General features: G+C 39.0%; 2 protein-coding genes and 1 non-coding gene across 3 annotated transcripts in view; 1 reads left to right on the top strand and 2 right to left on the bottom strand.

Annotated features, from left to right (window-relative positions):
• Nucleotides 1-11,404: 11,404 nt before the first annotated feature.
• LOC136775927 (uncharacterized) lies at nt 11,405-12,763 on the top strand. Its single transcript, XM_066731132.1, has 4 exons — nt 11,405-11,990; nt 12,068-12,281; nt 12,353-12,528; nt 12,600-12,763. Exons 1-4 carry the CDS (start codon nt 11,798-11,800, stop codon nt 12,758-12,760), a joined length of 744 nt encoding a protein of 247 aa, XP_066587229.1. The 5' UTR covers nt 11,405-11,797; the 3' UTR covers nt 12,761-12,763.
• A 37-nt stretch (nt 12,764-12,800) lies between these two features.
• The window catches only part of Kdm3 (Lysine demethylase 3), a 122,963-nt gene continuing 117,810 nt past the window's right edge, over nt 12,801-17,953 (bottom strand). Inside the window, exons 14-18 of the mRNA XM_066731131.1 lie at nt 17,634-17,838; nt 17,405-17,535; nt 15,654-17,094; nt 15,321-15,576; nt 12,801-15,240 (exon numbers count right to left, since the gene is read on the bottom strand). Coding sequence (XP_066587228.1) covers nt 14,925-15,240; nt 15,321-15,576; nt 15,654-17,094; nt 17,405-17,535; nt 17,634-17,838 — 2,349 coding nt within the window. The 3' untranslated portion in view covers nt 12,801-14,924. The remainder of the gene's footprint in view (nt 15,241-15,320; nt 15,577-15,653; nt 17,095-17,404; nt 17,536-17,633; nt 17,839-17,953) is intronic.
• Nucleotides 17,173-17,246, bottom strand: LOC136776027 (small nucleolar RNA SNORD36). Its single transcript, XR_010823017.1, has one exon. It is a non-coding gene; the product is annotated as a small nucleolar RNA SNORD36 (small nucleolar RNA).

Raw genomic sequence — 17,953 nt, 5'->3', positions numbered from 1 at the left:
CGCGATAGAGGACTCCTCGTCTACCGACCACTTCCGCTACCCGCCAAAACCACCCGAAGCATCCTATGCGAGTGCGAAGTTCAAATTCTATGCTCGAAACTGCTAAATTTCTTCAGGTTTTTACTTGATTTCGCGCCAATCGTGAGGTTTGCGATTCTTCGAGCGGAAATTTCATATGTTCCTGAGGTTTTTTTTGTAAGTGCGAGCCTAGCTTCTGCGTTATTGCCAGGCGATCGAGAGTCGAAATTACGTTGATGTTCCTAATTGAAGTGATCGAGAAGTGGGAGGAGAGGCAAAACGGAAGTGGACTCTTCGCGGTAGACTTTTCACGCTCGCGCGCGATTCAGAGTTCATCGGGCTCTCTCGTCGGTGGCTCCAGCCTAGGAAACTTTTCGACTAAATAGCTAATTAGATGAATGAGCGCCGACACTACGCAGTTTAGCAACTGCAGTGCTCGTAGTTTGCGGCGCTTTAGTTGTTTGTACATCGTGGTTTTTCCTTTTTCTATATTGTCACTATTCGGCCTGGCCCTCCCCAATGGACCATCGTTTCTCAGGCGCGGAACCGAAAACGACTAGCGCTGCTCTGCCAAGTAAATTTCTGTTAATCGAAAGAAAAAATATATTCAATGGTATATATAAAGAAATAAATAAATAAATCTCTATATAAATATATATATATATATATAATATATTGAATTAAATTGAGAGCTAATGACGATTATTGTTGATAAAAGCTATTATTGTATAGATTTTTCAATATAGTTTTTTAATGGCAATTGTGAAATTCTCGAGGAAACAATCAATGCGGCCAATGAAAGTCGATCGTACCGGTACTATTAAGTACGACCAACTAGTTACAGGACCAAGTACTGAAGCACCGGTGTTAAAGGCAGAAAACGAAAAGAAACAAAGAATCTCGAGATTCCAGTGGGCAGCGCTAATCCTCGTGGATAGACGGGAAATGAGAAAATGGTTTAACATTCGGAAGGGTCAGAGCCCCCTTATATACGCTACAAAGATTTTTAAACGTTAAAGTTAGTTAAACCAAATACGAAATGCGGTTCGTTAGCGACTATATAAGACATCCGGAATCCCCAGAGCACCCATCCGCACCAACCAAGAATAACCAGTTCCAAATCCAGCTTTAATTCCAAAGAACCCCCCCTGGCCACGCAAAACTAAACAGGAAACATATATAAAATACGAAAACACACACTAAGCGACAGCCAAGTGAAAGAAAAAATGCAGCAAACAGAGTGAAAGAAAGTATTTCAAATAGTCAAACGTACAGTCGCCGTTAAAAATTCGGCCTCCGAATACCAGTCGTCTCCTTACAGTTTCGAGAGGGCAGCCCGAAGGTGTCCGCGTAGAATGGTGGGGGAAGCTGGGCCCAATCGGCATATCACGTGGTACCAATTAGCTTCGAGATCGCGTTAGGCGAACATATCGAGCGTATTATAATAACCTATAGGGCTAAATAGACGATGCTGCCCGATTTTAAAGTGGGTCCAACCAATTTAAACGAGTCCCGGAAGGAGAGGGTCCAGCGCTTATTCCGTTCACCAAAATGGCGCCCGGTAAGGCTGCACCTCGATCGCTCCCGGGCTGCACACTCGCCCGGGACGCAGCAAAAAATAACTGGCAATAACACTACAGACAAACAATAGACATTTCTCAGTCGAGCAGTCAGTCAGTCAACAGTAGCGCACGAGGTCGCAGAGTCCCAGAATCAGACGGTGAATGAGAAGGGGGAGGGGGGCGTCGACGCGTACTCAGTGCTCTCAATCTATAAACATACATTCATGTGTAACCAATCTCTAACATTTAATCCAGCAGCAGAAATTTGGCTGAACGCAAATGCCACAGAAATTTACGCTAATAAGGATCGTTCGGATGCTCGGCAGTGCCAACCGGAAGCAGCGTCCCTCTCATTTTCGACGCTCCGCATTTTTCCGGAGAGCATCGTGGGCTCCGTGAAAACTTAGCCATGCGACAACGCTTACGGATAGTAGAAACGAGCTCGCATCATATTGGATTGCTCACGGTGTCTCTTTTACGCGATTCATGACGCCATTTCCGGTCGAGAAGGTGCTGGGCACTTCCGGCGGGCCTTGTCGATCCAATCCGACGATGGTCCCCTCAAATCAAAACCTGCAGTCAGCACACGGATAAGCGTTAAGTGCAGATGAAACAAACTACTATAGTAGGAAAGCTATATATTATAGTACATATTATTATGATGATGATGATTATTATTATTAATTATTATTATTATTATTATTATTAATTATTAAACATACATAAAAGAATATTATTAATAACACAAAAAGTACTATATTACTACTATTATTAACTATTATAATTCTTATTAAATTTAAATGAAACAAGATTACATTCCAACCGTCAATGTGCCACACGACTTTTTATATGCTCTTAAGAAGAAAAAAATAGCAAGTTAAACATTATGATAATCGTCGTAAAGCAGCGAGGCTCTCGATAGATCGTTACGAAAGGGTGGAAGGAAACGCGCGTAATTCGGGGAGGGAGAATTGAGCGAGAACCAGTTAAGATGAAAGTGAAATTTCAAACGCGTGAATATTATGTATACTATATATAAATCTCTCTCTCTCTCTATCTCTCTCTCTCTCTCTCTCTCTCTTTTGTTTCTCTCGATGTTTCTCTCGATACTCCAACGTTGAAATTTGTTTTAGATATCCGCACATATCACAACGCGTTGTCTGTTCGCAGCCATGCTGATTATCGTAGACTCCATCATCGTTGTGAGAATTTTCCAATCCTCGGTGTAGACCGCGCGTACAGACAGTAATATACATAAACACACAATTTTGGTTACTGGTAGAGTCCAATTAATGACCATCAAGAGCGCGGATTTTTTTTTCTCTCCGGCACATCGATTCCCATTGATTGGACTTTCAGTAGTAAAAGACGGTGCCTGGACAGGCGAGGTTTTCAGGACTCGAGGGAGCTATAGTGGTGAGTTGGAGGTAAATTGGGTTTCCGGCGTACAAATATTTCACGTATCCACAAGTGATTTTCTTTTCTCGTTACTCTCGTTCAAAGACGTTTTCAGTCATTCTCGCGAAAATTTACTCGACTTTCAAAACAAGAAATATGAGTGGTCGCCCACTAACGATTCGGCAAACTTTACCACGGCTCGGTATATTTTTGCGGCAAGATAGGATAAATATAGGAGATCGGGTACTCCGGCAGAAAATGGGAGGAAGGAATGATTAATAAAAGGTAAAGTTGAACGAGTTCGATGAAGAAAATCTTTTGAAGGTATCGGAGATGGAGATAGGGTGAGAGAGAGAGAGAGAGAGAGAGAGAGAGAGAGGAAAGCGGGGTTTGGAAGAGGTGATAGAAAAAAGTTGGAATGAGAAACTAAAAGAAACATATACCTGTCGTTTTTCTCCCATCCAAGCTGGCCCAATCGATAATGCGTTTATTACTGCGATTACGGTGAATTCTTAATGATTGCGATGATTATTATGATTGTATAATTAAGTACACTAGCCGTAAGTACATTTACTAACGATAACCTGTTCATTAATTGCATTAGTTATTACGATGATCATTAAGCGACACGAGAGAGACTAATTATTATGATTACTATTCTTCTTATTGTTCTTGTATCGTAAAGGGAGCGAGCGTGTATGAATGTGTCCATGTGCATCGTTACGCGCGTGTTCATCTTGCTTTTGCATGAGTCTGTATGTGTAAAGTGTACGAGGACAAGAAAGAAAGTGTTAGAGCGAGAGTGAAAGAGAGAGAGAGAGAGAGAGAGAGTGAGTGTATAAGAGTGAAAGGAGGATGAGAGAGACAAAGAGAGATTATAAATAAATATGGTCGACACACACAAACACGATGGATATGAACGACAGTTAATATAAATATATGAGATATATTATATTATATATATAGATATACATATACACGCGCGGTTTAATTATCGAGAAGAAATATAGTAAATATATATAAATAATTATTAAATAATTATATGAATGGACTTTTGAAGGCCAACGTCCGAGACGAACGAAAAGGTATAAAATACATTATAATTGGGAGCAAAGCGCTTTTTTCGGCAGGACTGCTATACGATTGTCGTATACGATTTTTACAGAAGGGTGAAATTTTTTCCCTTTCACTTTTCCTATATCGTTTCTTTTTAAACTTGGATTTTCGTTCGTCTCGCGGAGTCCACAGGCTCGAGACCAATCGTGCAATTCGTAGCTTTTACAAGTCGAGATGGTATTTCGAATTACCCCTCACACTCCATTCCCCTCACAATTCCATTCCATCGCCTCGATCGTTCCTTTAACCTATCCACAGCCTCCCATTCATGTACTTATACAGTATACGCTTGGCCACTTGGGGTTTCCACTGGCGGTGAGCGACACGCGCGGTTACCGGAGATCCAGGGACCCCGCGTTTTAAACAAACTTGGAGGGCATTTTTCTCGACCGCTTTAGTATACGTGTACACACACTCACACACACATATGACAAACCTAAAATACAATGCAAGCACAGTGACGAAGTAATAGTGAAAACGAGGAAGGAAAAACACGTAAACATGGCAGCTTCTTCAGAAATTTGCGAGGATTTCGCGACAACAATCAAAAAGTCTAATGTGTTCATAGGTAAGGGAGTAGTGAAATTAGAACGCGGAGAAAGGGGAAGAAACTGAAGGACTTTTATACATTCCGCGCCATGTCCATCCATGCAAATGTATTTCATCGCAGCGTCTCGTTCTAGTTATTTTCTCGAGATATGGCTATACTATCATATCGATTTGCTCGATTGATTCAATCATTTTTCTAATTAGCTTGTAAAGACTAGATTAAGAAAAACGTCGAGAAAATTCGTCCTTTTGTCGGTTCATTGGGAATATACTTCGTACGAAGGAATTTTCAACGCATTGAGATAGTTTAAGTTTTCTAATGGAAAGGAGCGTTGGTGGTGGGAAGAAGGGGTAGGGGCGGAGCGCGTGCGGATGGAAGAAGACGCGTTTTCCGTCGTTGCTTTACCACGACAGAGGTGCGACCACCGTTAATTAAACCGTAAATCTAATTTTGGGCATAGATCGTGCAAACATCGCTCGGTGTTTGTCGATCGTCGAGTAGAATCAACCCTGTACATACAGCATAGGCGTATATCATGTATATCACTCTCTCTCTCTCTCTTTTCCTCTCTCTGTTTACCCGTTTGTTATTTCCAACCCTTTCGTACCTATTGCTATACATAAAAAATTTAAACAATTTTAACTTCGTGTTGCAGACTGTCGGAAAATGTCGAAAAAGTTTTTCCGAAATTTGTTAATTATCACCTCTTTATTCTCGCGACAAGGTGCAAGATCGTTTGTGAACGAAGTAGTTACTCAACACACACACACAAACACAAACACAGACGAGAGTACACAGCGTGTCTCGTTCATATTGTAGGTAGAGGTTTTCGAGAGAATATTTTTTATATTCCATCATGGATTTTACCATTGTATATTATCGTTTCGACGAAGGAATTAAGAAACGTTCTCAAACGCGAACGTCATTTTATCATTTAATCGACAAATTTCGTAAATGCCTCACTCGCGCGTCCTTTAATAAAGCCGAGCAATTTTGTTTAATGATCAAATGCGCGTCGCTCTCCTCCTCTTTCCATTCCTATTTATCTCTCTCTCTCTCTCTCTCTCTCTCTCTCTCTCTCTGTCTCTCTCTAGAAAGGACATTTTCTTTTCCATTCCGAAAGAAGCTTTTCCATTGCCGAGCGGGAAAAATCCAGCTTTCCCAAGGGAAGCTACGAAAAATTCTCTGAAACACACGCTTACACCAGACCAATGTAATTGCAAATCGATATATTGATACATTTTGACGAGAAAACACATACATACGGATATTAAAACTATAGATGGATAAAGTAGAATTAGAATTGATTTACTACAATTAAGAATTTATTATATGTTTTTATAATTTGTTTTCTTTTTCGACTACCTGATTTTTACAGACCCTGCGTTTCTTTCTCCTTCTCTTCTCCTCTCTCTCTCTCTCTCTCTCTCTCTCTCTCTCTTTCTCACCCACTTCTGTCGTGTTTCGAAACCCCGGATAAACGGAAGCTGCGCGGACCGTAAAGTGTATACGAAAACGAAGGAAAAACGAAAAGAGAGAGAGAAAGAAAAATTAAGAAGAAAAGAGAAAACGGAAGCCGCGCCAAGCTCGACTCTCGAGTTGCGTATACGAAAGAAAGAAAGGTCGATTTAATGGATTTGATTGAGAATATGTAAGCTTTATATAATGTATAGAGACAAAACTAATAATGATAAAGAAGGGAGTAAATTTGAGGATATATATCGGATGTTCTTTTTTTCTTTCTGTTCCGTGTGACGAATAGCCCGAGGCTCGATGAAACTGTTCGCCATTCAAGGACACGCGTCGATATATCGCTTATAACGTAATAAGCAAGGCAGTACATAGCGAGGGGACGCGTAAAAGATACGAGGAGAGAATTCGGCACTTTGGTAATATCGACGCGTGACCTTGCAAAACAGCTATAGGATAGAGCGCGTACTCTCGTATAGGAGCGAGAAGAAAAAAACAAAGGAAAAAGAGAGGAAATATTTCATTAGGAAAATCGCCGAAGGTTCTTCGCAGTTTGGAAAAATGTGATATATATTTGAGAGGCGACGCGACGGTGCGGTTTCCGGGTGGTGGTCAGCGAAACTCCGACCGGAAGTCGCCCCTACTCGGCGCATTTTTAAAGCTTTTCTGCGGCGAGGCGCTCTTTTGTTGAAGGTTCATTGTTGTCAAAATGGTTGTGAGGTTATAATATTTGAAGTATGTTAACGATGCGACCACTCGAACTCCCGGAGATCTCCAAGGGAGAGATTCCTGCGCGTAAGACCATATCCGGATTTGGACGTTGCGGGAGAAGCATGAGGAAACCCCTGTCGGAAATCCCTGGTAAGCTCGAGTAAGGGCACGCAGCACACCGAAAGATCGCGCGCTTCTCCAAAGCTGTTAAGCGAGTCAAGAAAACAACGGAAAATTCTCTATTGACAGGCATCTTTGAATTTGGAGCCTTGTGTTAGCCAGAACTTTGTATCACGCATGTTTTTCAGCTGCTTCGAGCGAATTTTCCTCAGTATTAATTGTAGCTCGGAGAAGTATATGGAAGCGAGGAAGAAGTGCGCGTTCTCCACGGTGAGAGAATAAAACAGAAATAATAGAATAGAAATGGTGCCGTCTCGGAAAAGAAATTAAAGCGTACAACTGGCATTGCACTATCGGAGGCCTGCGTATGGAATTTGGCCGAAGCGAAAAAGACGATTCGAAAGACAAGTGAAAGAAAGAAAGAAATAAATAAACAAACATAGAAAAAGATGAGACTGATATAAAGCAGTATTCGCGCGAGAAATTGTAAAAGAGTGAAACACGTAGTCTTAACGGAAGTTAATGTGCAAATTCACACAAATCGATTGGCTGTTGAGAAACTTGCGATCGCGAGGGTGGACGGATCTAGATGGTAATACGTCCAGCCTGGCGTGCAATGTTTTTATAGTGAGAATAAATGTTTATTAGGTACCTTAGCGTATTATTGTGTACGAGCGTAACACGGAGGAAAATGCCAGTTGTAAATGAGCAATGGAATATTTTTGCCGAGAGGGAGGAAATATCCGTGGAAGAGGGAGCTTCCGGTGAATATTTATTCCGTTTCGGTAAAATTGGTCGCTGCGATATTCCAATGGCGTGACAGAGATTGGGAGGGGGGGGGGGGGGGGTGGTGAGAGCGCGAGCATGAAGATGCCAGGAAAGGAAATGGAGAGTGAAAAAAATAAGTGAGGACGGAGGAGAGTGGTTTTGGTCGCACTAGGCGATTCATTTTGTTAAATGAGTTCTTCTTGCTGTCCTTTTAATCGTATGTTTCTTTTTCTTCTTCATTTTTCTTTTTGTTTCCGGGCCGCGAAAGAAAGCCGGGGTACAGTACGGCATATACCTACTATACGATTCAGCGAATCACGTTACAATACTCTTGTCATGTGTATGCGCGATAAATTTTTCGAGCGACAGCTTTACCGATAGTTAACAATAGTTTTTTGCAACACGTGCACCCAAACACGTATAAAGGATGAAGGCAAAAAGCCGCCACACACAATACACCCTTACACATATGCATTATACTGTAAAAGCGATCTGAGCGCGAGAGAGAAAAACAAACAAACAAACCTACAAATTAAAAAAAATGTATGAATATAATCTTTGCAGTTAGGTGGGACCAAAAACGACTTTATATCTCTATGTGCATATCCAAGCAACGTGTAATTTAATTAATGAATTAATTAATTATTCATGATTAATGACTAGGTAAAACTAAAAGATCCACTGATAGCGATCGAAGATGACGACGAATAATTCACAAGTATAATTAGCTTATTAAGTTTGTTTATTGATACATTATTCTATTATTATTATTATTATTATTAAATTTATTGCCCTTATTCTTATTTTACTACAATATCATCATTATTTTTATTATTATTATTATTATTATTGACGACGATAACTTCACTATTTAAAAGAACGTTTTAAGACATAATTATTTAGAGATCGAGTAGATCTCCCAATAATTAATTATTATTTTTTAGTTATGATTATTATTATTATTATTATTATGAGACATTTTGTTGTATTATTTTCAATAAAATCAATTGAAAATATTAATTTTCATCGTTTTATTTATTTTAACTTGTTCAGGTGCTCCGGATGGTATTAAAATTCTCTTGGTACGGTAATATGGTCCGATTTTTCAATTTTCTCTTCAATTCTATGACGTTAAAAATATTTGATTCCTTCCTGTAAGATTAAGTGTCATGCATGGCACATATGTATAGTATATTATAATATACGTACAACGCGTTGTAGCGTTGCTGAAAGGGGGAACATAAAACTAAAGAAACTATCACAAGGCATAGCATGGAGCACTGGACAAATACCATTATTTCCCATATCAACTGTGATTTTAATTTTTAGTAAAGACTTTTGATTTGCTGTCGCTAGGTTGTCGAAAATCGGAGATCCGATAAAAATGAATAATCCGAGGACGCGCGCTAAAAAGTCACGATATTAAAATCGCAATTTGTATTATAAATACATTATACATGTGTGTGTGTATAGAAGACCCGCGATATTCGATTATCATTTTCCTTCCTTGTCTTTGTTACTCTCTCGTTTTATTCTTTTTATTCGTTTTTGTAAATTTAATCTATCACGCATGCTTTGTCTTATTCGATTGGATTTTCGTTTTCCGTGTTCTCTTTCGCTCTTATTGTATGCGATTATACTCTCGGGCTGATCCCATATCGTCTCGATAAAATTCAGCCCTTCATCCCTCCTGCCTACTCGCCTCTCTCCCAGCCTCTCAACCATCCGATCCGGCCCAGCATCACCACCACCACCACCACCACCATTACTACCACCTCCCTACCATCATTCATCTTCGAGAAAGCTACCCATTTCTCTCGTGTACTCTCGCGTTAATTTTTCGAGACTCGGAAGAACGAGGGAGGCAAACGAGCGGTAAAAAGAAAAAGGAAGGAGAAACTAGAAAAACCAATTGTATAGGAATACGAAGAAAAAAAATTGCTAGAATGTAGAAAAGAAGCGTAAGGTGGCGAAATATAACAAGGAGAACCAAAAAGGTAACAAAAAGAAACGGAAACAAGAAGAGAAGGAAACATGGAAAAACCACACGTAGAAGAGAAGGCACGGAACAAGCGGACAAAAAGGGCGGATATAGTTGTAAAAGTCACACACATACGCGTACACACATAAACACACAAAATATATTAGGTAAGTTCATACTGCGTATTGCCTTTCTGACTTCGGTGTGAAAATATATAAATAACAAAAAAACATCAGTCGTGGGATCTGCTGGTTCTTGCGTGCTATTTCCGGTAGTTTTTGGCGGTTCACGCTATTTTAAGAGAGAACAAGAAAAAAAATAAACAAACAATTCACTACTATCTCTTCTCCCAGCGTGTCATTTTCGCGATACTAAAATTCCACGAAAAAGAAAATGATCTACTTCTATACTATTACCATTAATACTACTGTACTACTACTACTTATACTAATACTACTACTACTAACTACTACTACTACTACTACTACTACCACACTACTACTACTACTAACTACTACTATTTCTATTATCTCATTCTCTCTTTGTCTGTCTGTCTGTCTGTTGCACCTCGCTGGAGAACGGATGGCAGCGAATTAAAAATATAATTAAGCAAACGTACTTACGCTCTTTTTTCACGATTTTTCCAAGTATACAAAATATGTACCAAGGCCACCTGAGCCCGCCGATACCCAGCGGCTGTATCTGTTTCATGTTTTTCAATATTTGTAATTTATCGATAAAATTATAAAAGGTATCGATACATAACAATCTAAAGTGTGCGCTATTCTACATAATATTATTATATATAAAGTATAAAAGTATACATTATATATAAATATATACATATATATTATATATAAAGAAGTATAATATATATATATTATACACACATTGGGATTGGTGAGAATATACGGTTTTTTCGCTTTGGAGTGTTATTTTCTGAAAATATTGAACAAAATATGGAAAAAAAAATTAATAAAACCAATGAATAAAAACAAAATACTATTGCTTTATCATTATTTCCTTATCGTAATAAATATCTATTCAGTGAAACTTACGAAAGCACACAACGTTTCTTCTAAATTTATTTGCTAAAATATGTAGCTCTCTACTCATTTTCCTCTTTAGGCCGGATATGGCTTATCAAAACTCTATAACTTCAGTTTGTCTTCAATTCCTACACACCTGGCTCGCTTTTGCTGCACTCTGTGGTGCAATAATTTGAAATAAGATAGGTATGTTTCTTTTCCATTCCAAACTTTAAGCGCCAGCAATGCAGTATACATAACAGCAAGCAAAAAAAGTGCAACAGAAATGAATTATGTTAAATTAAGGGAATAAGTTAAAGACAAATAGATTTTTTCTTGTTCTAACTATTATAACGCCAGAGCAGCAGCGCAGCAATAGAAAACAAATCTTAGCTTACAGAGGATAATCACCGGCGAGGGACTTCTAAAGACAGCTCAGCCATAGGCAATTATGCATAGTATCTAAAAAGGCTCTCCAAGGAAGACTCAGACAATGCCGGTAAATCACATTTATAGCGAATCTTAGGGAGTGCTTCGGAGTCCGATGTTCGCATGGTAAGTTTAATTTACCCAACGTCGATACACGCTTATCGATTAAAAAGTCCGCAAATAATAAAGAAATTATTATTTTTTAATAAATTGACATTATTATTTATTTCATTTATGGTAGCAAAGACAGAACAGTAGTAAAGCTAGAATTATAAACGGAGCAACGTAAATGAAGTCAGCTGTAGGTCATCAGGCGCTGCCGTATCCAGTCTCCAACTCCAATTCCTGTTTCCAATCAGTCAAATCTGGCTTCGCTGATTTATACACGTAGTAGTCATCGTAGGCATTAGTGCTGTCCCGTAGCGTAGTACTGTAGTGAGTAGAAACAGAGATAGACAAGCTTATACGGTAGACATGGAAGATATACAAGAAGGCAAAATATTGAATAATCATAATTTTTTGCAAACAATCCCGAAGAAATTGAAATCCCTCGCTACAGTGTCACTTACATTGGATATGGATGACCCGCGATATGTCATCGAGTTAGCAATATCTTTGTGAGTAAAAGAGAGAAATAAGGAAAAAGATGAAAGATTATTATTCTCCATCCAGATTCTTAGGATCTCTGTTGGGAATCCAGGACTACAAAACAAATATGGTTTCGTATTGGTTTTTGGATACATTAACGCTCCAATTAATTAAATATCACAAGTACCTCGATGAATATTACGCTAGTGTCTTCGTTAGTTGGTTAGCTGGTGGGATGAATATAATTCAAGGTATGTCATGCCAGAATTGTAAATAAATATTTGTATTAACCTGGAAGCTTCTCTCTCACTCTCTCTTTTACTTCTAGATAGAAAATATACTCATAAGGAGTTCTTTGATAAAATATCAAAAATAATTTTAAATTTTGAGCAAAGAATTAATTATGATAGTAATCCACTTATTCATTGGGATCTTATCGACTACGACGATCTTGAGAAGGTAAATGAACCAGTTGTTGCAATCAAAAGCGATCGAGACCCGATAATTGTTTTGGAAAAAATAATGGACTCCTTTTATGAGATGTATGATTTGAATTAAATTTGTGTTAATTGACTTAAAGTAAATGAAAATCCACCACCTATTGGTCTCGCAGGTACGGCTGTGAAGTTAGATACTTGCTAATTTATCAAATTTTTGTACAAAAAATAAGCATGCAAACACACTATTTGCCCGGTTTAAAAAGATCAAGATTGGTAAAATTCTACAATGACCAAATGTTACCATTGGGTACAAAATTGAATGAAATGTTAAGAAATCAACAGAAGAAAGGTAAATCAGGTTGTTATCTTTCCCCGTTGAAAAGGAATTAACAATATTTTATGCTTTCATGTTTATTAAAGGCAAAAAGAATGACAAAAAGTCAAGTTTCACACCACCAGAACCACCAGCGAATTCGCTTTTAGAAGAGGAACAATTAATGTTTAATCGTCAATACATATTACCTCTGATCGAATCCAACGAAGCCAGTGCTTTGCTGTATGCAAGAAACGATGATGAGTAAAACTGGGGACAGGCGTTGCAAATGAAATAAATGCAATCACTCATAATATAAACATTTTTCTTATTCAAACGTATGTCTTACATTTACACAGTACAAAAAATTATACTCAGACCTGCCGGCCCGCGGTTCATAACTGCTATGACTGGGGGCGACCGGTGGTGGGGTAGTGCGGGACTCTGGGGGTGGTGGATGCTTCTAGGATTCGAGGGCTGTACATTGTGTCATCCATTCCACTCCGCCCCCAATTCACGGCCCCTTGTTCACGCGTGCGTTTTTAACATCGCACTAATCACTCAAGCTCTCTCAACTAACGCACACACAGAAATACACACGTTCACTCTCATCCACTCTCGCTTTTAACATATTCAGCAACATTTAAATATCGTATTTTTCCTTAAAGTTAATCGTAATAATAATCATCATAATTATAGAATAATAGACTACCTAAGCTTGTAAAGTTATTAATCCGCGTTGGTGGAGTGTGTTATCCCTTAAAACTAAACTTTTCTTCGTATTTATATATGTATATGTATACATATATGCATGTATAAATGTATTTACATAGATGTAGCAAGAGAACAATTAGCTTTGCCTGCAATAATACACAGAGTACGAATCGTTACTTCTTTTTTCTTCCAGAATCTTTATAATACACTTGCCCGTAGGCACAATTGAAAGGTCTGCTTGTCGCTTACAATTTCCAAAGGATTAAGATACTTTAAGCCTAAGATACTTTATAAACTTTAATCGTTAAATATTAATCGAGTCGTTGTATGCTAGACAATTGTTGAGATCAAAGAAATTGCGAATTTTAGGATTCTACGGTTTCTCATCTTTTCGCTTTGCTTATTTTTGTTTCTGTTGTCGTTATACATCGATCATCAGTCGTTGGACAATTGAGAAGCGTAAAAACAGTACACGAAAAACAAGTATTAAAAATGTACCGCTCCTTGATTGAAAAAGAACCTTGCTAGGACTTCACATAATCCCGGAAGAATTAATAAACGTTGCACAGGCCGACAACAAATTTGTGGCAATTGCAGTGTAGTCTTATTCACTGATGCTTTTAAGCAAACGTTCAATGGATAGGAACACTTAATCGTTCCGCAAAATCTGACTTTTCTAAATTGATCTAACACGAGATTTAACGCGTTAAAAAGGTCCATCGTTCAAACATTGGCACTTTGAAAATTCATTCTACACACAATTTCGACATTTACAAATTTTACGCATTCGGTAATAAAGACGAATGGACATACCGAAAATAATTCATGATCCGAATAAAGCTGAAAATTTGCAGATACATTCTTGTATAAGCCTTGCCCATGGCCGTTACATTATCTCGCTTTTCTAAAAGCAAATGTACATTATACGTTTTTTCTCTTTTGTCTGGTTATTTGTTTGTTTATTATCGAAAACAAACAACTGAGTGAAGTCAATAAAATAGGCAGTGATAGATTCTTCGACTGCAGCCAAACGTAACGCAGGTAACGAGAAAATGCAGCGACCAATTTTGACAAAGCCCGAGGAACGTCGAAAGCACCGAGAGCACGATAAGTAGGGAGGACACAAAGAGTGTACCAGTAATAGCATTAATCCATTAAACAAATGTCGACGGCTAATTGCACAAAGGTAAATCTAGACAATCCTCTCGCAATCGCTAGTAGGAATTCATTAGAATATTATTATCTACAATGAATATCTATATCTATGTATGTATATGTATAAATATATATATATATCCATATATATATATATATATATATATATCCACATACAGATAGTATAGACAGTGTGTATTGGATACAGGCACGAGATACAATTAATTACAGACGATGTATGATCCAAAGTCCCTCTGGTATCACAATGGTAAATGGACGAGGTCGCACAAATGACCCACTGACTCCACTGAATGGACGCGGATCTTTGTGGTATCCGCGATAACGAAGAGCTCCTCTCTAGATGGAAAGGAGTCGATCAGATTGAGCTCCGTCACCGCCCTGACCCTCCATATCCCAAAACATCCAAGGATTATCACAAATATCTTATGTTCTGCAGCATCTTCCTTAAGCGAGGTTCACAGTGCGGAAAATGACATTCGTTCATAATAAGATTCACTCGAAATATCATCGGGATTTCTCTGATTTTTGAAAAAGCTTCGAGGCTACGTCTCGTCCTTGATTTTCGCTTCCTCCTTGATTCTTATTTTAGCCAGTGTCTCTTCCTTGACAATAGATAAAACGCTCAACGAGTCTTTAACGGCATGGTAAATGATATTCTTAATCTGCAACTTATCCTCGTGATTCGTGTGTGTGTCGGATAAAGCACGGAACTCCTGCGTCAGATGGAAACAGTGCGCTACGTTCTCCGGTGAGACGAAATCTTCGGCTACTTTGATGCAATTGTGAAGATTGCGCACCTGATGTGGTGCTCCGGCTGGTACAAATACGGCATCTCCCAAACATTGAACAATAGCATAACTGTAAATTCAAAGAAGATTGATGAAACTGTACTTTGTAAAATAAGAACATTGATAGTATGAAAGTTAAGTACTGCTTACCCTTCAACGCCATATTCTCGATAGAGACGTTCTCGCAATGGTCCATCGAGATAGCAGCTCTGATCGTGTATGGGATCGTGATGGGGCTCCAAACGAGCACCTCGTTCAAGAGCTACGGCATTCAATAGGTCCCGAATTTTATCAGCATCACGCGCAGCATAGATATGCCACAGTGCTCCTGGCGCTTCTCCCTTTTCACGAACTCGTCTTCTCGTCAAAATATCACAGCCTGCTTCGTCTATCGCTCGTAAAGCTTCTGTAAATACAGAAAAATTACCAGATGTGAAAGAACATGTCATTTGTTATAAGATTAATTATATTTTATTAACAAACCTTTAACGTGTTCATCGTTATCCGAGTCTTTTGGGATTCCAACGTACACCATAACATTGACAGCATCAGAGATGTCCAGATGAAGATTGGTAGTACCTTTGTTAGGATGGAGGGCGGATCCATAGGCGTTGTACATTTTAGGACCTAAGTCCGGCCTCACGAAGCAATCGGGTAAATGACTCGCCAAGTTAAGCCTGCCGTTTCTGTGAGTGTACTCGGATAGGGGAAGTGCCTTCATTAAATCGGCGAATCTGGATGGCAACAATTCAGCAAAATCATCACCTGGTGGCCAATCTTTCAATTTCAACAGCATAGGATTTCCCTTATCGTCCTTCAATCTCTTGGAAAAATGCTCGAATCCCTCCCAGAATTTTCGCATGGGTTGATTTGGCACTAAATTGCCCGTCATACAATTGATAAGATCGTTCTTTTCATCCCCGAAATCTCTGGCGAACGAGTCTGGATGCCATAAGTCCATATCCAATGATTTCGAGACGTCAGATACGATGACCGGCTGGCCCCGTTTCCACTGATCTTGAAATATTCGGTAATTATTAGGATTATTAGGATCGTTCAACCTCAGTAATTTCCCATCGCACAGCCATGAGTGCATTACGTCCGGATAGAGACTCTTGCTCTCGGTCAGAGTCATTATTCGAATGGGCAGTGGCTCACGGCCTCTCTGGGTCCATTTGTACCTCCTGACAAAGTGTTTTAATTGCCTTGGCTTTTCGTCACTCTCCAATCCTCCACAATCCTTCTCCTTTTTCACGCTGTGCTCTATAACGCTAGATATTACTTCGTCCAATGTATCCATCTTTGATTTTTTGCTAGACTTCGTCACATTGTTCTGTACAGCATTGGCGACGGATACCGTATTTGCACTCGGGCTATTGTTTGTGGGCGAATTTGATCTGGAGCCGCTACCGTTCGGTTTGTGCGATGGTCTGATCAACAATTCCCTCAAGGTCGAATAATTGCCGTCTCGATCCTCGTCGGAATCCGAGCTCGTACCACTCTCATTCTTGTCTTGGCTCTGAAGCGCAACATCCGCTAACCAATTCAATGGTGAGTTTTTATCCTCGCCATTTGCTTTGTTTTCCGTCGAGCCATTCGATTCATTCTTTTTCTCATCCTTTATTTCCTGCTTTACACTACCATTCAGGACAGATACAGAGTCGCCTTTAATCAGACTTCGTAATTGATCATTTGGAGTAGATGGGATAGCCAATGGACAGTCACAATGCTGTGGTATTCCCCATTCCGAACGACATTCGTGAAGACGCTTTCCAAGCCTTAACAAGCTATCGCCAGCAATGATCTGAGTGAGCATGAGCCTCTCCGGCTCATGGGCCTGTCTGTTGGTACACAAAAGCCATGAGAAGTCATCTCTGTCTTTCCCGCTTTCTCCCCAAATCTTGATGGTACCATTTTTTCGACCCTAAAACCATCATTAAACAATTTTAGAAACTACTGAAAGCAAAGAAAATAAAAAAAAGCTATTTTTTTCTTTTGTGACTAAGTCAGTGTTAAAAAGCTCGTTGAATTTTTATCATCACTCTAAATCAACAATTTAACTTTCATCATATTCTCTAACTGTTGGCAACATTTAAAAGTTTCACAGCAATTTTGTTTTCTACAATTCCCTCCCCTGTAGAAATGCCTTAAATTCATCATAAATTAATCGAACATTATTATAATGTTAAGTCGATTGATGACTTAAACTTTAATCCAATCAAATATCTTCTCACCTTGTAACAATCGATGCACACGACGAAGCCACATTTGCCACAAACCCAATGATAATTGAAGAGAGTAGTTTCGCAAACATCACACAATTCTCTCACGCCTATAACCACACGCTTCCAGGCAATTGTCCCATCTATATAAACAATGTGAATATCACGAATTAATAGATTACAGATCATTATTAACTGGTCAAAGAAAAATCGATTTAAAGCAATAATTATTGAGAATTACCTTCGGCCATATGTTCTTGAAGAGCATCCTGTTCTTGATGTAGCAAATCGCAAAATTGATCACCCACTTGACGCAGAAGTCTGTGTGCCATTTCTAAGTCAAGGTCAACTCTGTCTCCTTTGTCCTTATCGCTCTTATCTAATTTGTCGTCTTTACCGTCTGCTTCTTGGTTGTCCTTTCCTGGTAACCATAACCGCAGTTCTTCCTGTAAGATTGTAATTATATATGCTACTTGATTTGCATCTGATGATAAGATATATTCTCTCACGTTTCTGCTTGGTCATATATCTTTAGCACCAGTTTCTTTTTTGTTTAAGCAA

This window comes from Prorops nasuta, unplaced genomic scaffold (assembly GCF_024137725.1).
Source record: "Prorops nasuta isolate Cenicafe-Biocafe unplaced genomic scaffold, Cenicafe_Pnas_1.2 PNAS00008, whole genome shotgun sequence".
Lineage (NCBI taxonomy): Eukaryota > Metazoa > Arthropoda > Insecta > Hymenoptera > Bethylidae > Prorops > Prorops nasuta.
This window is presented reverse-complemented; position numbering and strand designations above follow the sequence as displayed.